Source organism: Curcuma longa, chromosome 4 (assembly GCF_044706935.1).
Source record: "Curcuma longa cultivar G26 ecotype Majalengka, Jawa Barat chromosome 4, ITB_CL_G26_1.1, whole genome shotgun sequence".
Taxonomy (NCBI): domain Eukaryota; kingdom Viridiplantae; phylum Streptophyta; class Magnoliopsida; order Zingiberales; family Zingiberaceae; genus Curcuma; species Curcuma longa.
The window spans coordinates 12914739-12941401 of record NC_133864.1 but is presented as its reverse complement, the minus strand read 5'-3'; the positions used below and the strand labels follow the sequence as shown (position 1 = coordinate 12941401).

Here is a 26663-nt window from a genome sequence, read left to right as displayed (position 1 = left end):
TCGTGTAAAATTATTAAGATGATGAATTTTACTTTATTACAAAAGAAATGATTGATTAATAATCACGCATTCAAGGTAAAGAAAAACAAAAGAACATCTATTAAACTTGATTGATCACGTGATTGTTCCACTCGCTATAATTTTGAAAACGACAAAAAATGAGTAAAGCAACATAAACAGGGCCCGTCCATATCGATCGATTGCTATGCTCCATGCCAACCTGACGTGACGTATCACCGGCCTCGCGCGTCTCCTTGCTCTTAGATTATTATTTAACGTTTCAAATGTCACGCCAATCATTTGCTGTAAATAGTAAAGAGATATTCTTTTTATTAATCAACAAAACAATTTATCATCCAAATTATTTCTTCTTGCTCGCAATGTCAATACTATATAGAGTATGGTAGGTATAAATCATAAATATAAGTTAAAATTAATTAATATATATTATAGTAATTATGATCATAATTGATATATATACCACTCTAACAACGGTAATTCATAATTATTATAAATACATCAGTATTATTTTACATATTATAATAGCTATAGTTCCATATATATGAATGGATAAATAATTATCCGGAGTGAGATTTTTATTTTCTTAAATTTTAAAATATTATTTAGTCGAATTAAAAAGTTCAAACTTACTAGTTTCAAACTTAATTGGTGATGATTAATGAAATGCATCACTCATTTCATTTCTGTCCGATAGTAAATTATACAAGTAAACATTTAGAGAATTCTCCATCACTGTAAATTAAAATTAATATATAAAATATCTTTAATTTATTTATATCCTCAGATATGATATAAATTAAAAATAATAAATTAAATTAAGAGTACATCTTTAATTTTTTATTTTACTTTAAAAATTCATCATTTTAATTTATGTTATCAAATACACATGAAAATATAAATATATTAAAAAGGATTTTAGGAATACATTAATTTTGATTTAAAGTGATGATTCAGAGTTTTTTAAATTCATCAGTCAATTTTGCCCTCACCATCCGAAAATTAAAAATTTTGATATTTTTTGAATAGAAGAAGTCCTAAGAACCTATTAATGGTATTAGTTAATAAATATCATTGTCCTAGACTTCATGATAAATTTATCGAACTTTTATGAGTTTAAAATTTTACTATTCTTAATTATTAAAAAATTTATTATGCTCAATTTAAGTTATGAATACGAACTATAAATATAAGATCTTTTAGAAGTATATTGATTTTGATTTAAAATAATTTAAAATTTTTTAAATTCGAAACTAATCGATAAATTTAAAAAAAGGGACATTTCGGGAATACACTATGCAATTAAGTATTTTGAAACTTGGATACTTGAATGGATAATAGTGAACTTTGCTCGCGCGGTGCGTAAATTACGTAATCTTTTTTCACACAATCTCCTTTACAATATATTATATCATTTTGCATTTAAGACAAATCCCTGTTTGTCTAGTTGAATAGATGAATTACGTGGAAATAAATCCATTTTCCAAGTCAAATCTATTAATTGTTAGGCAGCTAACAACGGATGACTCACCTTCTAGCCAAAATAAATTTCTCGCCTTGCAATAAATTCTTGTCGCTTAATAAATGCAATCAATTTCTCTTGGATGCCTCACAAAAGTTTCAAAATATAAGGCAGAAAGTAAAAATACTTTTTAATTAAAGTTAATTATTTTGCCTTGTTAACTTAATTTGATTTTGTTTTCTCCATGATTCAGGAATAAAACATCATTACTTTGATAATAAAATTATGCTTGAATTCTATTTTCTTTGATAATAAAAACGGTTTATAAATAAACTAATAAACCTAGAGATAAATGGGTTTTACTTTTCGAAAAAAATGAGTCTTTTCAAAGAGAGAGAACTTTTAGACTATAATTTCAGTTTATTTTTCTAAATTATTGTTCATGAATATATAGTTAGTCAAAGTGAGACTAGCCACCCATTCATCACTATTCATCATCTTGTAATTATCCAGTCGCAATCCTCCACCTCCGAAAGAAGAACGAAAAAAAAAAAGAAGGCATAATTAAACCTTTTGAACTTCATGTTTATGAGTTCTTGCTGGACTTTTCTGCTTGGAATTTCATTGCAATCTTTTTGATTTCACTTGGTAGAACTCAGTAAACAATATATTTTACAAACTTCAAATTTAATTTTTTACAATTTTTCTTCCAATAACAGTCGGGTTCAGGATAAGTGGAAGCAATGAGCGAGCCTGCGTCGTGAGGAAGAAAGGCTACTGCAATTATTAGATTGGAGACCCTGGAGACAGGGCAGGTCCCATTTCCTCCAGATTATTCTCTTCGATAAATTTGTTTTTTTTGCCTTTTTTTTCTCATTGGAAAAGACGAAGACAGATGGCGAGTACTTATTTCGAATCCCGCATTCTTCTGGGTAGAACGGTGGCTTTCACAGCAGTTGAAAACTTTTGGCAGAGGAAGAGAGAGAGAGAGAGAGAGAGAGAGAGAGAGAGGAGAGAGAGATTCGAATTTTACATTCGAGGAATCACTTTGTTTTTGGCCTCTCTAAGCTGGTGAGAGAGGCGGTGGTGCTTCTGGAGCTTTTCGCCCTTGGCCCCGGGTTCGCTCCTTGGATTCTGGCGGTGGTGAGTTAATTTCTGGAGTAAAGGCGAGTTTTTTATTGGGGGCTTTGACGCTTTGTCCTGCTTTATGTGGTGCTTGTTAACTGCTTATGCGTTTTTTATACTGGAGCAACCCTTCCTGAGTTCCTATATGGTACCGTGCATTATTGCTTAGATCTTCGTTCAGCTCTTATCTGGATTTGGGGGAAAAGTTTGGTTTTTGCAAGTCCGTGAGCGAGCTTCCCGAGGTGCAAGTCTGTGAGCTTCCTGAGGTCTCAAAAACCTGGATTTTTGCCGTCTAGGGTTTGCTAATCTGAACATACCGCTGCTAGTTCTTGGGTTCTGAAACTAGTTCTTCGTTTATTCTGTCCAAGTTTTAATTTTTTTGCCTGTTTCTAGCTCTTTCTTCTCAAATTAGTTTATTTTTTTTCTTGAGAAAGATTATGGTAGCAGAACATCTGTGCTTATTTAGATCAACTGCTTGTTTGTAATCCAGAGCTGCTGTTGGTGCAGTTGTCAGCATAAGCCATGGAGTCCGTCCAAGCAGTTCCCCCAACCTTCAGTTCCACTGCTGCCGCTGCCAACGGAGCTGGAGAGAAGTCGGCAGCTGGCCCTGTCCTCGAGACCTCCAACAGTTTCAGCGATGAATTTAACCCTGAGGACTTCATCGGCGTTCTCGAAGTCTTTGTCCACCAAGCTCGTGACATTCACAACATCTGCATCTACCACAAGCAAGATGTCTTCGCTAAGCTTTGCCTCACCAGCAACCCCGACGTCACTGTCGCGACGCAGACGATTAACGGCGGAGGACGGAACCCGGTCTTCAACCAGAATCTCCGGCTCAACGTGAAGAACGTTGACTGTTCGATGAAATGCGAGATATGGATGCTAAGCAAGGCCAAGAATTATCTTGAAGACCAGTTGCTTGGGTTTGCTCTGGTGCCCCTTTCAGATGTCCTAATAGCCAACGGCAAGCTGGTGCAGGAGTTTTCCCTATCTTCAACTGATCTTTTCCACTCCCCGGCTGGGTTTGTTCAACTGTCGATTTCTTATGTTGGTACTTCTCCTGAAGTAGTGACGATTCCAGCGCCTCCGAAATCATTGATTGTCGACACTACCTTGCCTGATGCCGAACCTGATGACTCAATTCCCTGTGATTATGAGAAAATTGAGTTTCCTGACTTGCAAGTCCACAATGAGAATCAGCTCATGGTTTCTGAATATTATGGGATTCCTTGCTCCGACATGGACACTCAGTGTTCGGATAGCTTTGTTACTGCAGAGAACGACGACTGCCCTGATGAGGAAGCAGGGGTGCGTATAGTGGAGAGCTTTTCCACTGTTAACAGTCATGATTCCGTCGGAAATCTAAAACACGATACTCCAGTGAGCAGTTTCTCTACCACTGAATCAGCTGCGGTGCCCCCAGCTGCATCTCAATCTACCTCTGACCCGTTGTCGTCAACAGCTTCGCCTAGCCCAAAAGTTAAAAGTTCCGAATCTATGGAAGGCGAGGCTGATTCATCTAGAGCACCATCAGATGATGCACTCTTCAAGCCTATTATCAAGATAGATGTGCCAGTGCAACCAGTCGTCCAGCAGGACTTCGTCGATATGTACATGAAAAGTATGCAGCAGTTTACGGAGTCATTGGCGAAGCTGAAACTTCCTATGGATATCGATAATAGTAGTAGCACAGCTTCAGAAGATGGCAACTCAGGCCATACTGCAGAAAATGGTAGCTCAGCGTCTGAGAAGACGCTACCGACTCCGAAGAGCAATGGTTCCAGAGTTTTTTATGGAAGCAGGGCATTCTTCTGATCTCATGGAGTAAAGTTCTACGGTTAACTCACGAGCTCGTACTTTGACTGATCAGTTTAGTTCCAAGCAGTGACTAAGAAACACTTTCTTTGTTCACCAGGATAATCAGACAATAATATATCCAATGTACTGATGTTGTACCTCTTGTGTGATGTTCTTTGCCCGTTGCTTTTGCTTTTTCTTTTTCTGCCTGACTCGTCTCCTGATTCTTAGTTTACAGTATGGTTTCTAAATTATGTCCTCTTTGATCTAGATTAGAGAGTAGAACTGTCCAATTTGATGTGATAATCTAGATCTGTGTGTTTGATGAGTGCAAACTTCATGTTTAGTTCAAAAGCATGCAGTTGGATGATCAAGTGATTTTGTTTGCTTAGATAAATGGATCATCTGATTTTAGGAACTTTTGGAATCATGCAATATGTTCTAACCTCTTGTTGTCATGAATTCTTACTCTGTTTTACCAAGGTAGCTTTTATGAGCCTTTGCCACTGTCAATAATTCTTTCAGGAACTTGATTAACTTCTAGTTAGTATTTTAAGCTTTACAGCATATTTCATTATAGATAATGACTATATTCTTATCAAGTGAAATTCATTTAAGGATTTGTCTGCTTGCGTAATTGATGAAGCTGACACATCTTCTTGAACCTCTGCAGCCACTGGCCTGCCCCAAGGGATTGCTTCTCATAAATGCACTGCCTTCAACAGACAACTACCCTTATCTTTTTATTTATACTAAACAGATCATCCCAACTAGACTATAAATGTAGAGATAATTGCAAGTCAAAGTATTTAAGAATCTGTGGAAGAGTGCAGTTATGCTCTCATAATATGTATTATGTATGTAATCATATTGAAGAGGATCTTCATCTGAAATGTAAATGGCATAAGCTGAATCATAAACTATGATTGACCTAGCTGATCCCTTGTTGCTGCTGACCAGCTTGCCTCATAATAACATTTGATTCTGTGAATAGTTTAGTTGTTCAGGAAGATAGTTGACCTGAGGAAACAAACACTTTGGATAGGAAGTAGCAAGTAGACAGCATTTAATTGTATATGAAAATAACTCCCAGCTGAAAAAGTAGTAGATGAAGACCAATTGCAACTACAATTATAAAATAGTACCTGAAGCCCAAATAGATCACTGCTCGTTAATCTGAGACAGATATGTTACCAAGATCTTGGTAGTATGTTGAAACTATAGTTAACTCTTTGTTTCTGAAGAAGAGTTCAATAAGCAAAGTCAGAAAGGTTTTGCAGAGCAGTATTCTTTCCTAGGGTTTGTGTAAACTATACCAAATCCATGACCAAAAGGTGGCGAACATAAATGTAGGCATCCTTATGATCATTATGTTCATAGATTTTAGTAATTTATATGTTAGTATACAACCTTTCAAAAGACTTTCTTTCCAACATAAACTAAATGGAGTGGTGTGGGTTTTGGATCTACTGACTCTCGAATGGTTCAGATATCTATTCTTCTTTTATTTATTCTATCCATATCACGTGTCTGTCTGTATTTGGTTTATAAAAGAGAATAAACCATTAGCAACGGTTTATATTAGTAAATATAAAACACAAAGGAGGAGGATGATATTGCTTGCATTTTACACAGCTACAGAAAAGCAAACAAGACTCTCAAGTGGAAAAAACACCACAAGAGGAGGATTTGAGATTCAAACTGATCCTAACTACAAGAAGTGAAAGATCTCATGTGAAACTTTTATTTCTCTCTTCTGCCAGTCTGTCCCTTCAACTTCATTTTCTTTCTTTATTTTCATTCTTTCACATTGATTTAGCTTGTAGTGTTAGTTTGATTTCTTGGCAATAACTCATTCTTCCTGTCAAACATCTTCCTGCTGTTCGTTCTTTTTTTCCTGCCGTGAACTCGTTCTTTCTTTCTTCCTTCTGTTCCATCTGGTTAACTTTTCGGAGTTGATCCTGCAGTGAAGGAAAAATCCTCTATGATTTAAGTTTAATCCTTAGGTGGAAGCTCACAATCACAAGGACAAGTCCTTCATTTTGCACGGAAATAAAGCATACATACAGTGCATTACGTTGTTATTAATATTGCATCAGGTGCAATTTTCTTTTATAATACAAGTGTATGTGCTTTGGGCTCAATTAATCTTGAGATGAGATAGATCTCAACAATCAACTTCTCAAATTTTTCATCCCATCAAAGAAAAATATCTTATAATTTATTGTAGTTGGGATTCAAACCATCAATATTGGGGGCAAATCAGGTGCACCCTTGCAGCACAATACACTAGGAATTTGATGCATGGAATGGTGATCGGATATCAATTAATGACCTTAGCTGCATTTTGATGTAGTAAAAGGAAAAGGCTAAAATTCTATCAAGAAGGTCAACCAACATAGCTTCTTATTTTGAACTATATTGCTTATCATGAAATCTTGTCCATTTAACGGTAGCATCATGACGAGAATGACAGCATCTTGGATCATGCAAATCCAAGCACTGTCTCTGCTTTGCATGTCAACCTCATCCTCTTTGTATCTTCAAGGTCATAGCTTGTCAGTGGATGGGTCGCCTTCTGTCTGCATATCGAAAGAGAAGTTCCCAGGTATTAAGCCAACCCAAAAGTATTGACACCTTAAGGAAATGGAAGGAACCATGACTTGTGTTCCTCACCTACAGTGGCCATGAAGATACTAGAGCAGCTTAGGAGGCCTCATGACGGTGGCTAGAATGATTAAAATCCAGTTATAATGGTTTTATGGTTGTAGATAGCAGTTGGCCCCTACTAGCCATCCTAATGGCTTTGGGGACTTGGGGTTCAACAGCCGGCATGATTGGAGTCCTTCAAAGTCCAAATTGAGTTCATGAAAGAAAAAACATAAAGGAAAAGAACTTGTATTTTGTATTCAAATGAGATGGCTTGTGTCATTTCAGGATGGCTCAATACTCTCACAAATTCCAAATTTGAGTCTGGTCAGATAAATGTTTAAGTTTTAGTTGTTAATTGCTACACTACAAAAATAAAATGAAATAGCGACGGACCATTTCCGTCGCTATTTGATCGCTAATCGAGGTTAATGACCGATTAGCGACGGAAATCATCCGTTGCGTAAAATTCGGTCGCTAAATAGCGACTGAATTTTAACTTCGGTCGTAAATTTGTGATCGAAAAATTTTCGATCGCTAAATAGCGACTGAATTTACAATTCGATCGCTAAATAGTGATCAAAAAAATTCGGTCGCTATTTTAGCAACCGAAAAAATTTCGATCGCTAAATAGCGACTGAATTTTAACTTCGGTCGTAAATTTGTGATCGAAAAATTTTCAATCGCTAAATAGCGACTGAATTTACAATTCGATCGCTAAATAGTGATCAAAAAAATTCAGTCGCTATTTTAGCGATCGAAAAAATTTTGGTCGCTAAATAACGACTGAATTTACAATTCGATCGCTAAATAGTGACCAAAAACATTCAATCGCTATTTTAGCGACCGAAAAAATTTCGGTCGCTAAATTCGTCGCTAATCATGAGTTTTTTTGTAGTATGCAAAGTATTGTTTGGAAGTTGCTGATACACAAAAGGAACTTGCTGAAGCTGGGGCAGCTGCTGATATCGTCAAAGATCAATTCCTCATAACCGAGGAGAAGATTAATCAATATCTGAATACCGAACGTCAATACTTTCAAGATCAATATAGGCTACTTAGAGATAAGCTTGAAGTTTTTACAATCCAACGTAAGAAAGTTGATACAGTATTTCGTATGGTATCGGTGGCGGTAAGTGTCGTTGCGGTAATGTTTTGGATGGTTTACTTGCGAGAATAGTCTCTTTTTTTTTCAAATCACGCTGGAGGAGGAGATTGGAGAGATCGGCTAGAGGAGAGACACAACAGAGGAGAGACGCAGCGAAGAGAAAGTGAAGATCGGGACAACAACGTGTGTTTAGGGTTCGGGAGGAAGTAAAGGAAAAAAATGGGTTAAGAAAATAATTTAGTGACCGAATCGGAGTTCAATCGCTAATTTAGCGATCGAACACTGGTTCGGTCGCTAATTAGCAACCGAACTAATGGTTTGTCGCTAATTTAGTGATCGAACATCGGTTCGATCGCTAATTATACAAGTGGTGTTTTTGAAGTTGAGCCTCATCAATGCCCAGGTTTTAAGTTTAGGAAATCCATATTCATGGGACTTTCTCCTCTCGATACATAAAACCGACTTCCAAAACCTAAAACTAGTTCTTCTTAATGACCTTATAACCGACATTAAAGCCGGCGAGGACCCCAAGAACAAAGATTAAGGCCATAGTCCTAAAACCTCCGATGCTCACAGAAACCTGGACTTTGCGTTCGGCGGCCAAAATCTTAGTCATTTCCAGCTCATTGACAGCAGCGACAGCAACATTGCGTTGATTGTCGAGTTCCTCCGTCATGCGTCGAGTCTCAGTATGAAGATGCGCAACGTAGGCTTCCATACGCTCCTTGTAGGTTGCGGAAGACTCACCCTCAATATCGGGGAAATTGGAAAAATCGGTAAACACGGCCATGGCGAAGGAATGATTGGATGGCCAGCTCACCGCAGCTGTGGGAATGCAAAGGAAACAAGATCCAAGAAGAATGAGAGCTATCCAACCAATTCAACCCAAGAAATTGGACAACCACCTCCTCCTTCAGTTTGGCACCGTTATTGGAGCTCGATCCAGCGGCGTCGGCCAGTGCTTGCTCAGCTTCGACGACGAGACGAGGAAGAGCGACGTGATCGGGAATAAGGAAGGAGAAATCGCGATTTAAGGTGTACAGTGTCGGATCCCTTAACAGCTCCTTAACGGGTCAAGATCCATATCCATCCACTAACCCTTTAATAAAAAAAGCCCACAAATAGCGACGGATTTAGCGATCGATTATGTTTCGGTCACTATTTTAGCGATCGATTTTTAACTTCAATTGCTATTTATTGACCGAATTACAATCGGTTGCTAAATTAGCGATCGAAATTTATTCAGTCGCTATTTTAGCGATAGAAATTCAATCGGTTGCAAATTTACGATCGAAGTTAAAATTCAAATGAAATGTCGGTCGTTAAAATAGCGATCGAAATTTAATTGGGTTGCTAATCTTAGAATTGGACGACATGGGAAGAATTTAGCGATCGAATTTTGATTCGATCGTTAATATTTAGCGATCGAACTCCGGTTCGATCGCTAATTTTATTTTCTAAAATTAGCGACTTCTTTTTCTCTACTCCCTCCTGAATCCTAAACACGCTGATAGGATCCCTGGATAGACTAAACTAATTCTTACCGACTTTCTCCTCTCGACTAATTCCTGTCACAGGATGCCAAAACTACATAAAACCAACTTCAAAAACTAAAACAATTTCTTACCGACTTTAATGCCGACTTCAAAGCCAGCTTTAAAGCCGGTGAGGACTCCAAGGACAAACACAAACGTCATAGTTGGAAAACCTCCGACGCTCACAGCAACTTGGATGTTGCGGTCGGCGGCGAGCATCTTAGTCGTTTACAGTTCATTGACAGCAGCATCTCGTTCTTTGAGAGCAGCATCTCATTCTTTGAGAGCAGTATCACGTTCTTTGATAGCAGCATCGCGTTGATTGGTGTATAGCTCCTCCATCACTAAAAAAAGCTTACAAATAGCGACGGATTTAACGACCGATTATGTTTCGGTCGCTATTTTAGCAATCGATTTTTAACTTCGGTTGCTATTTAGCGATCGAATTACAATCAGTTGCTAAATTAGCGATCGAAATTTATTCAGCCGCTATTTTAGCGATGGAAATTTAATCGGTCGTAAATTTACGATAGAAGTTAAAATTCAAATGAAATGTCGGTCGTTAAAATAGCAATCGAAATTTAATTGGGTTGGTAATCTTAGAATTGGACGACATGGGAAGAATTTAGCGATCGAATTTCGATTTGGTCGTTAATATTTAGCGATCGAACTTTGGTTCGGTCGCTAATTTTATTTCCTAAAATTAGCGACTTCTTTTTCTCTACTCCCTCCCGAACCCTAAACACGCTGATAGGATCCCTAGATAGACTTAAACTAATTCTTACCGACTTTCTCCTCTTGACTAATTCCTGTCACAGGACGCCAAAACTACATAAAACCAACTTCAAAAACTAAAACAAATTCTTACCGACTTTAAAGCCGACTTCAAAGCCAGCTTTAAAGCCGGTGTGGACTCCAAGGACAAACACAAACGCCATAGTTGGAAAACCTCTGACGCTCACAGCAACCTGGACGTCGCGGTCGGCGGCGAGCATCTTAGTCGTTTGCAGTTCATTGACAGTAGCATTTCCTTCTTTGACAGCAGTATCGCGTTCTTTGATAGCAGCATCGCGTTGATTGGTGTATAGCTCCTCCATCACTACAAAAAACTCACAAATAGCGACGGATTTAACGATCGATTATGTTTCGATTGCTATTTTAGCGATCGATTTTTAACTTCGATCGCTATTTAGCGACCGAATTACAATCGACCCCTAAATTAGCGATCGAAATTTATTCAGTCGTTATTTTAGCGACGGAAATTTAATCGGTGATAAATTTGCAACCGAAGTTAAAATTCGATCGCTATTTAGCGATCGAAATGAAATGTCGGTCGTTAAAATAGCAACCGAAATTTAATTGGGTCAGTAATCTTAAAATTGGACAACACGGAAAGAATTTAGCAATCGAATTTTGATTTGGTCGTTAATATTTAGTGACCGAACTCCGGTTCGATCGCTAATTTTATTTCCTAAAATTAGCGACTTCTTTTTCTTTACTCCCTCCTGAACCCTAAACATGCTTATAGAATCCCTTTAAAAACTAAAACTAATTCTTATCGACTTTCTCCTCTCGACTAATTCTTGTCATAGGACGCAGAAACTACATAAAACCGACTTCAAAAACTAAAAATAATTCTTACCGACTTTAAAGCCGACTTCAAAGCCGACGAGAACTCCAAGGACAAACACAAACACCAAAGTTGGAAAACCTCCGATGCTCACAACAACTTGGACGTTGCGGCCGGCGACGAGCATCTTAGTCATTTGCAGTTCATTGACAGCAACATCTCGTTCTTTGACAGTAGTATCGCGTTCTTTGATAGCAGCACCGTGTTGATTGGTGTATAGCTCCTCCATCACTACAAAAAAGCCCACAAATAGCGACGGATTTAACAATTGATTATGTTTCGATCACTATTTTAGCGATCGATTTTTAACATCGGTCACTATTTAGCGACCGAATTACAATCGGTCGCTAAATTAGCGACCAAAATTTATTCAGTCGCTATTTTAGCGACGAAAATTTAATCGATCGTAAATTTGCGACCAAAGTTAAAATTTGATCACTATTTAGCGACTGAAATGAAATATCAGTCATTAAAATAGCGATAGAAATTTAATTGGATCGGTAATCTTAGAATTGGACGACACGAGAAGAATTTAGCGATCGAATTTTGATTCGATCGTTAATATTTAGCCACCGAACTCCGGTTCGATCGCTAATTTTATTTCCTAAAATTAGCGACTTCTTTTTCTCTACTCCCTCTCGAACCCTAAACACGATCCCTGGATAGACTTATTCAAATTATCTCTTCAAAATATTATCTTTAGAATTTGCTATTAGATTTGTTATTAATTTAGATAAGTTCATTAAATTTATTAATAATTATTCTTTTGAATATGTTATTAGATTTATTCATACTTTTATATAGACTTGGTATTATCATAGGATTATATATAGAGTCATTATTTAATCTTTTGAGGGAAGCAATGAAGTAAATAGTTTTGATTAATCAAGTCTATTGATTATTGGAGGTCTATTCCCTCGAAGTGATTGTTTATCCCCTTTCGTCTATCTTTTTTTTTTTTTTTCGCAAGATAGGACACGAGTTCCTATCACACGCATATGCGACTTCTCCTCTTCTCTTCTGCTGTGCGCCGATCTCTCCAATCTCCTCCTCTAGTGTGATTTTCCCGACGGGATCTCCTTCTCTGGCGTCTCAGGTAAACCCTTATAAATTTCCTCCCCCTTGGTTCCCTTGGGTGTGGCCCCGCGGCTGACCTCTTACGCGGTCGGCCGTTGGGTTTGGTGGTAAGGCGGGCTGCGGGGCTGGTGGCGAGGCGGGTTGCAAGGCTGGTGGCGCGGCCAAGCGCAAGTGGGTGATATGGTGGCGCGGGCGGCCACCAGCTAATATTTTTTATCATCACCCCAAGTAAAGCAAAGCAATGGATTTTGCTTCCATCATCCACCCAATGCTTCTACGTAAATCATAAGTTTGGGTTTGATGCATATCTACCTGTAGTTAGAGAAAATAAGATTGTTATTTCTGTTTGATCTTTTCATTTCAAAAATTATTTTTGTTACAATTCTATGTATGAACAAGTTTGTCTTCAATAAAAATTAATTTTTTTTATCATTTAGATAAATTTGTGATATGGAACTTAAATGTGTATTGAAAATATAATTTGAGAAAAACTTTTAATGTTAATTGTATGTAAATATAATTATGAATTTTGATAATTTTTTAAATATTAACGATGGAATTAGCGATAGAATTTGAAATTCGGTCGCTAAAATTAGCGATCGAATTTGGGATCGGTTACTACAATTAACGACCGAATTTCAAATTCTGTCGCTAAAATAGCGATGTTCGATCGCTAATTTTAGTGGCTGAATTCCAAATTTGATCACTAATTTTAGTGACTGAATCCAAATTCGATCGTTAAATTTAGTGACCGAATTGGAATTCGGTTGTTAAATCGAATTATGATGAATTTTTTTATAATTTTTTTATCGGTCGTTAATAGAATTTAGCGACCGAAAATTCGATCACTAATCACGATTATTTTTGCAGTGCATGCGCCGAGCCACAGTGTGAACATGTGCATCGTGGGCATCTATACGCTCCTTCAAGGCTTTCATATCGACAGACTCGCTGTCAAAATTGAGAAAATCGAAAAATGCAACCTTGCCGAAGCAAATTGGAGGATGGCCGAAGCAAATGGGAGGATGGGTATATATAACGCAGAGCCTTAAAATTATTTTATTAATTTAACATATATATATATATATATATTATTTTATTTTCAAAATATATAATAAATTATTTATTTATCTATCATATGAAATCTCGTTTTTAAAAAAAATTATTTTTTATTTTTTTAATATTTAAATTAAAAATTTTATATTTTATATTTAAAAATATTAAAATCACACTCTAAGTGATATAATTCGATATCTAAATTGTATCATCTGGATATAAAATTAGTATACACCACATTAAATAAATATATTTATTTATTTATATTTTGAAAAAGGATTAATCGAATGAATTAATTGAAACTTCATTTACCTAAAGAAAATATTAAAATAATAAATAAATATAAATAATATACATAATTTTATTAGAATTTTCGAAATTCTAAAATAAAATTTTAAATATTTTAATTAGATAAATCGATTAAGTTTAGAGCAAATCTATCAAAGTTAACTACATGTAGGAAAGAATTGTTTGAGTTTAAACTTCACTTTTAATAGTTTAAACCTAAGTTTTAACTAACCATCCTTGCCGTTTTGCGTGCGTTGTCGTGCGGCCTCCATCACCGACCGTGTCCTTGAGGCCTCCACTGCCACCGAACACGACCCTGTGTCCCGTTGCAGCCGACGACCAATTTGATCGAGATCCCCGATCGTGTACACAACTACTGTCTTCGTCTCTGCTGAACGTGCGCGTGCAAATCTTGCCGTGACCATCGACCTTCCGCCTACGTTCAAGCATCTCGTCGCCGGTATTCTTGCCGCGCTTTCGTTTCCGCTAGAGTAGCTCAAATCAGTAGAAAAATTGTCTATTTGTTTCATTGAGGTTTTTTAAGAAACAAACAAGTTAATGAATCCGCCGTAATTGTCTTAACCATATTAATCTATTAATTTAAGTCTAAATTAAAGAACTCCCTTTCCATTGGATAATTAACGAAAAATTCAGATAATTTCTTATAGATTTTTTTTATTTGTTGAGATTTTATATACAGATTCTTTATTTGTTTCAAAAAAAGAAATAATAAAAAAAATCATAATCAACAACAAATTGTTAAAATAGCTGATTTCCAAAATCAACTGAATAAGAATCTACTAATTTATAAGATTTATTGAGTAACAATGGCGCGTGGGCAGGTCTAATTGGCGGCAGAGTGGAAGCTACGGCGGCACAGATTGCTTCGCTTGAGCCATTCGCCGAGGCAGGCAGAGTGGAAGCTACGGCGGCACGGCATCACCGACAGCACCGAAGTCGCCTCGAAATCGTCCGTGCAAAAGGCGCAGGAGGTTTCTCGGCAGCGGTTGTTGCCCTTCCCAAAGACGACTCTTTTGAGCAGCCGCACCGCTGACGCCGGTTTGTTCTTGGCATCCACTGCGGCGTCTCCGCCGCCCGAAACTTCGCCCCCTTCCTCCTCTGGCAAAACAACCTGCAGAACTCGAACTCCGCCATCGATTGTCGACCGCCCAAGAACTATGTTAGGGAGATGAGGTCGCCCCGGAGCGCCCATGGCAGCGGTGAGGTCGGACGGTAAGTTGGAGCGACACGGATAGGGACAAGAGCCCGCCGCCGCCTTGCATCAGCGCGCGGACGAGAAAGCGGTCGCGAGGGTCGACGATGTAGCGGGCGACGCGGAAGATGATGCGTCGCGCCTGGCGCTTCCATGTCGATTCGTGTTTTTCCTTTCCCCTTCCTTTCCCTTTTCCTCCGTCGTTTCTCTCCTCTTCTTTAACTTTTCTTTTCTCTTTGTACATTCGAAAGATTTTTTTCATTCAGAAAATAAAAGTTAAAGTTAAAAAGGGAAATAAAATAGATATTGATTTTGGACATGTTTAAATATTATCAGTAAATGTTATAAGAAATATTATTGATATTTAAAAAAAAATTATCATAGATAAATACTAATATTTTTCAAGTATTTAATATAATTTTTGAAATTTCTGCTAATCGAAAGCTGAAAATAGAGTTTTTTTATTGTTTATATATTTAAATATTATATTATTCAAAAGAAATTTATAAATTAGGAATAAAATGATTTAACTAACCTAAAAAAACTCTAAACTTCTTCATGGTATAAATCGTAGTCTAACAAACAAATAACTAATTTATTTGGATCTCTTAATCATAATCTTGAAATCCAATAAACCCCACGCGTGTATTCCTCCATCCATTTTTATAATTTATGCAGCAACGCCTAACAAGCAGCAACATTGAAGCAGATGAACCTGTTTAATTTTTTCTCCCTCGTTCGTACAAAATACAACACGGACGACGGCGAGACAATATATAATTAATACAAAATTGAGTTCATGCACGCACACAATCGGCCGGTGTTAATCTAAAGTTACAACACACGCTAGCTACAACCTAATGACAAAAAGAAAAAGAAGAAAAAATGCTACATCCTGAAAGTAAGTTAGGAGAACCAACCAACCAACGGTTAAAGGAATGAATAAGCTAGGTTAAATTTTCTGAATTAAAACCACCCGAAGAATCTTCTGCGCCGCTTCCTTTCTTCCCCTCTGCGATCTGATGTGGGTGTGACGTGGAGCCTTTGGACATTATCCATGGTCCATCTCTGGAATTCAGGCGAAGAGACCAACTCTGTCAGGCCTTTGTTAGTCTGTTCTGTGGTAAAATCATCCCACTCTTTCTTGGAGAGGCGCCTCACAGGCGTGCGATGGATGAGCACCTGAGACTGGTAAATTATATGAGTGAAGATCCAAGTCGATGCAAGTGACTTGAGTAATTGTCATTGTTGTAGTAGTATGTAGAAGATGAGGGTCCATCTCTAGTCCTTCGAGTCCATTTGTTCCCAGGTTATTATTTTTGTCACGAACACTAAGTTTTTTTAGGTTATTTTGAAGTTGGCACCTTTCCGAAGCCATGAATACTTTAATCTTTCGAGGATATACTCAAAGAGGTGTCTTCAAACTGTCACCTTTTTCAGTTAATCTTTTTGGTATGTATCTAAGAGATTGTTTCTATGTTCCTAGACCGCTACGTTTTCGAAACCATAAATCTCTTCTAAGATATACCTAAAGAGATTGAGGGGACGGATCGACGTAGAGGATCCGTACGGTCTTGCGCAGGATAATCTAGAGCGCTTATTTTCAATGGATCTTCAAATTGTTGGCATGCCCATGTTCTAATGGATGCTTCTTATACAGCACTAGCGCCTGTGATTATGCTTAAAGTATTTCAAATCCAATGGAGTTCTCCTTTTGTTCTGCAAAAAAAAAAAAAAAAAAAAGCAAAATTCACCACCCAGTTCTCTTTGGATGTAAGATGTTGTAGCGTTGGTATAAAAGATTCTGTTTTCCTGATATGTAAGCTTAATGTAGGAAATAGGGCATTTTTGAAAAATCGAGAGGTGTATATAAGCTGGTTAACTAAATCTATGATTAGTGGAATAACTATTTGACAACAACAAAAAAATGCTGTGAATTCTTTAGATCTGTTTATTAATTCCATGCCAAATTTATTAATTCCAAATTACATGATAATTCCAAATTACATGCCAAATTTATTAATTTACCTTAATAAAACTTAAGAGCGAAAGAAATCGTGTTTTTGAAAATTATTTTTTTTTAAAAAAAAGTGGTTATAGGTATAAATAGAAAAGTGTTTACATTCATTTGAAGGTCAAATCTTTCTAACTGAAATCGTATCGTGCTGCCGTGGGGTTTCCTTTTCGCGAATTGCGTCGGCGCAATAAACCCTAGGCGCAAATTTGGTGCGGTGAATAGATCAGTCGATCCTCGTCGAAGTTCCCTGCGGCTGACAACTCCTTGTCGAAGTCCCTTGCACTTACTTGATCCAAATCTCGTTCCGGATCGAAGCGCCCATGGCAGCGTCCTTTGATAAGAAGACCCCCAAGCTCCCTGTTCCAGGACTCCGGAACATCCTCATCACTAGCGCCTTGCCCTACGTTAACAACGTTCCACACCTCGGCAACATCATCGGATGTAACCTGCTTCATATAATCTAAACTTTCTTTGTTCTTATGGATTGAAGATAGAAAGTTGACAGCTTTTTTTTTGTTTGGATGAAGGCGTTTTGAGCGCGGATGTATTTGCCAGATACTGCCGGCTGCGGGGGTACAACACTATATATATGTGTGGAACAGATGAGTATGGGACGGCTACGGAGACGAAAGCTATGGAGGAGAAATGTTCTCCGAAGGAGATATGTGACAAGTGAGTTAAATGTGATGTATTTATTGACTTTGAAATTATGAAGTTAAGTTTTATATCATCTTATCTTTTATATATGCTAATTTGCATTTGTGCGCATGGTCCTGTTCTGTTCCTGCTTTCCTCTTATAAAGTATTACCATTATAATGCCTTCTTTTTATTGGGTAATTATGGATTCTTAAATATCTGTTAGTTATAAACAAAACGATCGTCTAAATTCTAAAGACAACAGTAAGTGGCAGTTCAAATAATTTTCCTACGAGTACATATGTTCTGATTTTGGATACACTGCACATGGCATTAATATACGCAATCTCATCACAGTTATGCCATGTGTGGAAAAAGAAAATTTCAACGAGAGCGCTTGATAGATCATTATATGTTTCAGGATAAGTTATATACTCAGGTTTGGTTTTCTCCTTTGATGTGGCTGTGAGCACCGACTTTGCCACCACAAACTGGTGGAAAATTTGTTCATTATCATTTCAGAAAGAATCATTTGAAGCTAATTAATTATTAGATAAGTCACATTCATTATTTATGATCTTATTTAAGTGATAGATAAATTAAATAACCTATTGATCAACATTACCTAATAATATAATTAAAGTGCAATAGATTAAATGATAAATAAATGATAAATAAAAAGATAATGACTACCTGAAGCTTGACTTGCTTGTTTTACATACTTCATGTATTTGCAGGATACCTATAACCTTGGCATCTTTTTTGATCTTGTTCAAGTATTTCTTGTTTTTTTTGTGCCTGTTCATTGTTTCTTCCTGCAAATAAACTTCCATTGTCCATTACAAAAATTTTATCTTTGTATTAAAAGAATAGGAAATAAGAATGAAAAGAGGTTTAGTAGCTGAAATTTAAACTAGCACTTCCTGACTTCTATTTTCTGCATTTTCTAGGTATCATGCAATTCATAGGGAAGTATACAAGTGGTTTGATATATGTTTTGATGAGTTTGGACGTACATCCACTCCTCAGCAGACTGAAGTGTGCCAAGCAATTTTCCAGAAACTTATGGAGAATAATTGGCTCTCAGAAAACATCATGCAACAGGTAAAAGTACTTCATGAATTGCAAGTTGTTCCTTCATTTGGTGGTTTATTTTTTTTTTTAAAAAAGTACATCACCTTTTGAGACCAAATACAGTTATATTGTGACACATGCCAACGCTTCTTAGCGGATCGTCTAGTCGAGGGTACATGTCCCACATTGAATTGCAACTACGAATCTGCACGCGGTGACCAATGTGAAAATTGTGGGAAATTATTGAATCCAACTGAATTGAGAGATCCAAAATGCAAGGTGATATTTGTTTTTTTTTCTCACAGCTCAATTTTAACTCTTGTTTCATCAGATTCTTATCATCCTGACTCTGAAATTTATATTATATAATGCAAACCTGAATTGGGTTATTGTCATATCAGGCATGCCATAACACTCCTCATGTACGTGATACTAATCATCTGTTCCTGGAGTTACCCTTGCTTACAGAGAAGTTGGAAGAATATATTAACACTACATCAGTGGCTGGATCTTGGAGCCAAAATGCTATCCATACTACAAATGCATGGCTCAAAGAAGGTTTAAAACCTCGTTGTATTACAAGGGATCTCAAATGGGGAGTTCCTGTGCCACATGAAAAGTACAAAGATAAGGTGAAGAAAGTACCTTCTTTTAACAAGATATTGTTGCTATTAGTATTATGAACTTGTGGCATCTTCATACACATGATATCATCATTATCATCCATGTTTGTCTATCATACACATCAACCTAATCCTATTTCCTACATGAATCTTCATACAGATGACTTCTTTTTTTAATGTCCATTATCGATGTGGATGAACAGTTTACTCTTTCCATTTCCACCAGATTTTCTTAGTTAATTGAGTATTATAGCTACATTTTCATGCAGGTGTTTTATGTGTGGTTTGATGCTCCAATTGGTTATGTCTCTATCACTGCATGCTATACTCCCGAGTGGGAGAAATGGTGGAAGAATCCTGAAAATGTCGAGTTGTTTCAATTCATGGGAAAGGATAACGTGCCATTTCACACAGTAAGATGAATTCTCAGTGCTTTTAGTTGACACAATAATTTTGCCAAACACCTTAATTTTTCTTTTACATTTACATATGTGCATATTTGTTGTGCCTGGTAAAGTATAGCATGGTTTGAATTATACCCCCAAGTATTCCATATGGTTTAAAATTAATTATTAGTTATGGAATTAGATGCAGAATTAGTTGCATAAGAATATGGATTTTTTAATATTGATGCTCTGAAATCCCTTAAATAAATTACAATACTAGGTCACCATGGAGCTTTTATCATTGGCTACTAGCCAAATGCCAATGGTTATCACATTTGTTTGATATTTTTTTATTCAGTGAACAGCAATGTTGCATCAATGTGTATGCCACTGACATTAGGTTGGAGCATATGGAGCCAACCTATCTGATTTTTGCTCATTGTAAACCATTGATACCCTTGAAAGTGCATGTTTTACCCCTATTTTCCCCACTTTTTACCTTTGAAATACTTTTTGAGATTGTCAAATTCCTGTTGCATTTAAGGTAATGTTTCCTTCTACACTACTTGGAACTGGTGAAAGGTGGACCATGATGAAGACCATAAGTGTCACCGAGTATCTAAATTATGAAGCAGGTACCATCGCCTTTGGTAAAGGAAATCTTTTTGTATACAGTTATTTTGGGCAAGAATACTTTGTGATGAGTCTAGGTTTACACCGAATTCTCATTTAATTACAGGTACAAGATTTAGAATCTTTAATACCTGTTAACCTCTTCAATTTTATATTAACTGTCAGTTTTTCTCTGTTGTATTCGACTGCAAATAAAGCACTATTTCTGAATGTTCTTGTCATAATAGAAGTTCCACTTCATTAGAGTAGCAAATTATTCTTTTACAAGTATATTTGCACATTAATTACGTTATTTAACTATTAAATATAAATATATATTTAATACTAAAGTGAACAATGACAACAATAGCCAAACCTTTATCCTACTAAATGGGGTTGACTATATGGATCCTCAGTTTGATAGATCCATATAACATTTGCCTATGTTTTACGTTGGTTGACAATCTAATGCAATCCTCCTAAGTGGGCTTGGGACTGGTTATGGCGGAGTTCATCATTCACCATGGTTGGAGTTATATTTAATACTAAAGTGAAAAGAATAAAAAAATAATATTAAACTGTCTAATTTTGCTATTAATTGAAATGCTATAATTCTATATTTAAAACTTCTTGAAAATATTTAATGCAAAAGTCCTAAAAAGACCCCTTAATTTCAGAAAAAAATTGAGTTAGTTCTCCTTTCTAACAACTCCCTGCTAAGGCTATATAAGAAATCTTTTTGTGGATATCATTTTGGTAATAACATGGTCCATGTACAATCAAGTTTTGATACTTTACATGATCCATGTAAAGTTGTTGCCATGTGACCCGGAGGTCATGGGTTCGAGTCTCGGAAACAACCTCTTGCAAAGCAGGGTAAGGCTGCGTACAATAGGCCCTTCCCCGGGATCCTGCATTGACAGGAGCTTCGTGCACTGAACTGCCCTTTTATACAACATCCACAACTTCCAATCTTTTAACCATAAATATATTCACTACCGATTTATTTATTGTTAAGCTATGAATTTTAGTTCTTTTCTCATTCTTAGAACAGTAACATTATTTAATGCATTTTCATATTGTGAATATCTGTAATGGTGGTCTTATTATGTATAGGATATTCATGTTTGTTCACTTTGTTGCATGTTGTTCTCCTATTCTTGTCTCAGATTGTAATGAGTTTAATGGTGTGGGCATAAAACAGAAAGATTACTGTAGTTTTAATCCCTCTTTTGTTTTTCTTCCATATGGTAGGAAAATTTTCTAAAAGTAAGGGAATAGGAGTTTTTGGTAATGATGCAAAGGATACAAAAATTCCAACTGAAGTATGGAGATATTATTTGCTGACAAATAGACCTGAGGTGCTTTTTAGCAAACCCTGTTTTTTCCAATCAATTTCAGTAAACATTACATTTTGCTTTAATGCTGACTTTTTGTGAATTAGGCTTCAGACACATTGTTTACGTGGGCAGATTTGCAGTCTAAGCTGAATTCAGAGTTGTTGAATAACTTAGGCAACTTTGTTAATCGAGTACTAAGTTTTATTGCCAAACCAGAAGGTTAGTCATTATGAATTTCCTTGAATTAGTATTCTTGCAGTCCCCTTAACATTGCAAATTAGTTCTAATATCTCTAATTATATGTCCAATTGGATGCTTTTAAATCTTCAATTGACCAAACGGTACCTAAAATCATAATGTTTTGGCATATTAGTCTAAGGTTTTCTATTCTTACTGTAATGCTGATATGTAGGAGTTTTTGTTCTAAAGAGGGTATTTGTCCTTGAGCCTGATTGAGTATTGATTTTTTTACTATAACCTTATATGAAGGTTTAGGAAGTATCAAAATCCACTAAAATGGTAAACACTTACACTTCTCTGGTTGACATTAATCTAATTAAAAATTTATGTTACCTTTGAATCTCCCTGTTTTCCTGACAAGTTTCTTCTCAGGTGAAATCTTGATGTTATACTTATCCACTATCTTCTAGTGTTGAAGATCATAGTATATGTTTTAAATAGCATCTTAAGTTATTGAGTATTTATGTGGCATGCAGCCATAAGACAGTGCATCCTTTTTCATGCAAATATGATATCATTTTTGCTTGTTGACTTGTCACACTATTTGTGATAATCCATGACAATTTATCATTTTCATTCTGGAAATGACCTATTTTTCTGTTAAAGTGATATACCTTGTCTGCACTGTTGGTCAAAATTGAACTAATCCATTATACTCTCTGATCACTGGTTCTCGTGCAGGAGCAGGATATGGTTCAATTATTCCTGATGCTCCGCATGCTCAGTCACATCCACTAACAAAAGATTTGGGAGAAAAAGTTGGTAAATTGGTTGACCAGTATCTGGATGCAATGGAGAAGGTGATTGAATATCAAGTTTGGTTTTCAATTGGATGCTGAAAGTATTTATAGACAAACACCATCTATTGTAGTGCACTTGTTTGGGGTAGGTTTGACATTGCATTTGCATTCAAAACTCAGAAATACATTTAGGAAAAACTGTTTAAGCCAAAGTCCGTTAACAAAAATGCATCTTGTGGTTGAACTAAAACAAACCACTTTAGAAAATGATTCTCTCAGCCAAATCACTTCACATGCTCGTGCAAAATAATTCAGGGTCAGATGGTGCATCAAGGAAAATGCGGTTTGACAATGCACTTAGTAGACACCTTGTTTTCATCACAAAGTGCTCTGAGACCTAAAAGCACCTCGGAAATTCACTCCCAAACTCAGTTTTAGTTTGCACCTCGTGTCAATGACTAATTTATTGTCCTCTTGTATACAGGTTAAACTAAAACAAGGTCTGAAGATTGCTATGAGCATATCAAGTGAAGGAAATTTTTATCTACAAGTAGGTTCTTTTGTTTTGATCTTCAAAGGGATTATCCTATTGCAGATGCTTTCGATGCTTTCTCGATGGTATATTGTTATTTTGTTCTGTTAAACAGGAGAGTCAATTCTGGAAACTTTACAAAGAAGATCCATCTTCATGTGCCATTGTGCTGAAAACCTCTGTGGGGCTTGTTTACCTTCTTGCATGTCTGTTGGAACCATTCATGCCTTCCTTTTCTATTGAAGTAAATCACCAAACACTCACTCTATGCCTTACCTTACTACACGCTATTTGTGTCATAAGAACCTTACAATTTTGAACTTTATTCTATTTATATTAACCAAATATGCATGTTCTTTGTTGGTGTTAAGTAGGTTCTAAGGCAGCTTAATTTGTCATCAGAGAATAATCTCTTATTTTCTGATGAGAAAGGAGAAACTGAGAAGGCAAGGAGACCTTGGGAGTTCCTCTCATCTGGGCACCGAATTGGGAAACCTGAACCACTTTTCAAAGAAATGGTCTGTATGAATATGTTCATAGTATTTTTTTTATGTTAAATAGAACAGGCATAGGTTAGCTAAATGGTATTCCTGTAGCTATTGGCGCTATGGATTTTCAGTTTGTGGGGGTAGTATTGGATCTGTAGTATGCAAGAAAATTACTTGTTATCTCTACCTGTCATTATTGTTTGTGCTTCTAGAGGAGCATGCATGCTAGAAGGAAGCTTGAGCTTGATGCATATGGGAATTTTTACCATTTACTGAGTTATTAACCTATGCTCACTTATTCAGAAAGATGAAGATGTGGAATCTCTGCGGGTGAAATTTGCTGGTAGTCAAGCTGAAAGACTTGTAAGAGAAGAAGCCAACACAACTAATGTTGCTGAGCAACTGAAAAACACAAAGATAACAGGTAGCGGAAATCTTTTATCAGATCCCTGGTCTTTTTGCTAGCAACATCATTCTAATTGCTGTGTTTTCAAAATAAATGCTCATTGTTGAAGAGAAATTTAAACATCTGAAGGTACATGATTTTCTGCCTGAATTTCTATTTTGAATGATGTTGATATTTGAATGCTGAAGTAGTAAAACTTTCTTTCTGCTGATATATTCTTGAAATACACAAGTAACACAACACATTCTGAACTAATAAAAAAAGTCTGGGGACTGTAGGTAGCTTAAGAATGCTACTTGCAAAATAGAAGCCACTAAAGTACAATACTATCGACTATTTTTGAAATTCTCTTGATTTTAGACATTATTATTGTGGTTTTAATCGGTTAGATTGTGTTCTGACAAAAACCTGACCCAACTTCCCCTGACATAATGTCAATCTCAAAATCAAGTTTTGTTATCTTGGAGGGAAAGAAAAGAGCACTAGATTTAGTCGTATTTGGTTGTTCAATTTTTAAAGTGATAAGTTCAACCTGACTTACTAAACGGAAAACCTACCTAAGGATTTGATAAGTTTCATTAAGCTTCTCTTGTGACCCGCTGTAGGAAATGCTAAGAAACAACAAAACAAGCCTTCTGGAAGTACAAAAGCTAAGTCTGCTGATACAGAGGTTTCTGTCGCAAGACTTGACATACGTGTTGGCCTCATCAAGAATGTTCAGAAACATCCAGATGCAGATTCTCTCTATGTGGAAGAAATCGATGTTGGTGAAGAATCACCTCGAACAGTTGTTAGTGGTCTTGTGAAATACATTCCTCTCGAAGAAATGCAGGTTTATTTTGCTTCCCTTTTCACACCTTTCTTCCAGTTGAATGTGAATTTTCAATGTTATCTAAATCGCTGGTGCAGAATCGTAAGGTTTGTGTCCTCTGCAACTTGAAGCCTGCAACCATGAGGGGCATTAAGTCACAAGCAATGGTCTTGGCCGTGTCAAACGATGTCCACACGAAGGTAAAACATTAATCCTGCCTTCTTTTGTTTGCTTTTACTAACCTATTAGTTTTTTAGTCCTATAATACTGTCTACTTTACCTGGGAAATTATCAACTTTACAGGTGATCATTCATTCATCAAGAACAACTAATGAATTCATTTTGTTTCCAGGTCGAGTTGGTTGATCCACCACCAGCAGCGGTGGTTGGCGAACGAGTAACCTTTCCTGGATACTCAGGCGAGCCGGACAGCATCTTAAATCCCAAGAACAAAGTTTGGGAGAAGGTGCAGGTTGATCTGCAGTCTAATTCAGAGTTGGGAGCTTGTTACAAGGATGTACCTTTCACCACATCTGCTGGTGTTTGCAAAGTCTCCTCTATTGCAAACGGAGCCATAAGGTAGACAATTTCCCTTGTTCATCATACTCTTACCAGAGATTTTGATCATACTGTTCTTTTGGCACTGCAACTAATTTATAAATTAGTTTCGATTCATGTACCTGTGGTTTGACATTTATTGTCTCATTAGGCTCTTACAAGTTCTTGTAGTTCATTTGCATTATAAAGCATTTGCAAGGTCAGTGAACCTTACATGTCATGCTTAAAGAGTAAAGGCCAGTGATTACTTATTGAATTGAACTTACCATATCATAATGAACAAGAGCCGTGGACTCCCATGGTTGCTCAAACACTTAACTGTTCAAATCCGACATTGTAGGGCTTTTTTTAGTGAGATGAAAAATCTGAGATGTTGGTTGGGTGAGGAGCCGTGCATCCGAATTTATTTGATGGATGGTCTGTGGGATCAGGCCGTCTATTTTCATGATTAATTAGGAGTCATTATAAAAAATGACAGAATAAAATGGTTGAGCTTGACAAGCTGAACGAGATGAACCTATCAAACGAGTATATCGACTGAGGTGAACAAGATGAGCTGACTTTGAAGGTTGGACTAGCCAAAAGGTCAGAAAATCTAAAAGCGATTTTGATGCCAATTTATATATATATTAATATTAACATTTAATTTTAGTTTAGTGTGTCTTCGCTTAGTTGCCTTTATTTATTTTAAATAGATTTATAATTTTCCAAAGTGATTTAAAGTCTGTGCATGACATTTATCATGCATGAAAGGAACTTCTTTTTTAAGGCAGTCGGTTTTTTTTTTAAGTTTATTTTAAAAACAATTTATGCACGGACTTTTAAAATATTCATTTATATTTGGATTTTGAGAGATTATCAATTTTTTAATTCGTGTTTTTTTTAAATTTATATATTTAATTTTTTTGAATTAATTAATTTTTGAGATGATATATTCAATTTTATAAAAAAATTTAGATAATTATGATAAATTTAAAAAGTATAAGTGGATCATAACTGATAATACAATATCATGAATAATTCGATGAGTACCGTGGATGTCACGAAAAATTGAATTATAATTGTATAAGAGTATTATTTAAGTCTTTTTGTCATAACCAAAACAGGAGTCCTATTTACCCACGCGCGAAGTCTTTTTCTGAGTAGTGGATGTACGAAAACAGAATTATAATTGTATAAGAGTATTATTTACCCACGCGCGAAGTCTTTTTCTGATAGATTCAAAACAGGAAGAAGAAGAC

General features: G+C 36.3%; 2 protein-coding genes across 11 annotated transcripts in view; both read left to right on the top strand.

Annotated features, from left to right (window-relative positions):
* LOC141827815 (putative methionine--tRNA ligase) overlaps nucleotides 1–25645 on the top strand; it is a 26780-nt gene extending 1135 nt beyond the window's left edge. Inside the window, exons 1-16 of one of the 2 annotated variants that reach the window (XM_074715144.1) lie at nucleotides 17121–17416; nucleotides 17503–17647; nucleotides 18563–18716; nucleotides 18810–18965; nucleotides 19088–19318; nucleotides 19579–19722; nucleotides 20240–20330; nucleotides 21562–21668; nucleotides 21752–21866; nucleotides 22569–22687; nucleotides 23112–23177; nucleotides 23275–23403; nucleotides 23534–23677; nucleotides 23951–24071; nucleotides 24659–24885; nucleotides 24963–25076. In XM_074715144.1, the coding sequence (XP_074571245.1) occupies nucleotides 17296–17416; nucleotides 17503–17647; nucleotides 18563–18716; nucleotides 18810–18965; nucleotides 19088–19318; nucleotides 19579–19722; nucleotides 20240–20330; nucleotides 21562–21668; nucleotides 21752–21866; nucleotides 22569–22687; nucleotides 23112–23177; nucleotides 23275–23403; nucleotides 23534–23677; nucleotides 23951–24071; nucleotides 24659–24885; nucleotides 24963–25076 (2184 nt within the window). In that variant the 5' untranslated portion in view covers nucleotides 17121–17295. Of the gene's footprint in view, nucleotides 1–17120; nucleotides 17417–17502; nucleotides 17648–18562; nucleotides 18717–18809; nucleotides 18966–19087; nucleotides 19319–19578; nucleotides 19723–20239; nucleotides 20331–21561; nucleotides 21669–21751; nucleotides 21867–22568; nucleotides 22688–23111; nucleotides 23178–23274; nucleotides 23404–23533; nucleotides 23678–23950; nucleotides 24072–24658; nucleotides 24886–24962; nucleotides 25077–25216 lie in introns of those variants that run through there. The other variant, XM_074715143.1, reaches the window with a different exon arrangement.
* LOC141827882 (uncharacterized) lies at nucleotides 2462–4607 on the top strand. Of its 9 annotated transcripts, none has more exons than XM_074715220.1 (2): nucleotides 2462–2623; nucleotides 3113–4607. In XM_074715220.1, exon 2 carries the CDS (start codon nucleotides 3128–3130, stop codon nucleotides 4418–4420), a length of 1293 nt encoding a protein of 430 aa, XP_074571321.1. In that variant the 5' UTR covers nucleotides 2462–2623; nucleotides 3113–3127; the 3' UTR covers nucleotides 4421–4607. The 9 variants fall into 9 exon arrangements, with proteins under 9 accessions (XP_074571321.1, XP_074571319.1, XP_074571322.1 ...); XM_074715218.1 differs by having other exon boundaries at nucleotides 3096–4607; XM_074715221.1 differs by lacking the exon at nucleotides 2462–2623 and adding an exon at nucleotides 2695–2847.
* Nucleotides 25646–26663: the final 1018 nt, after the last annotated feature.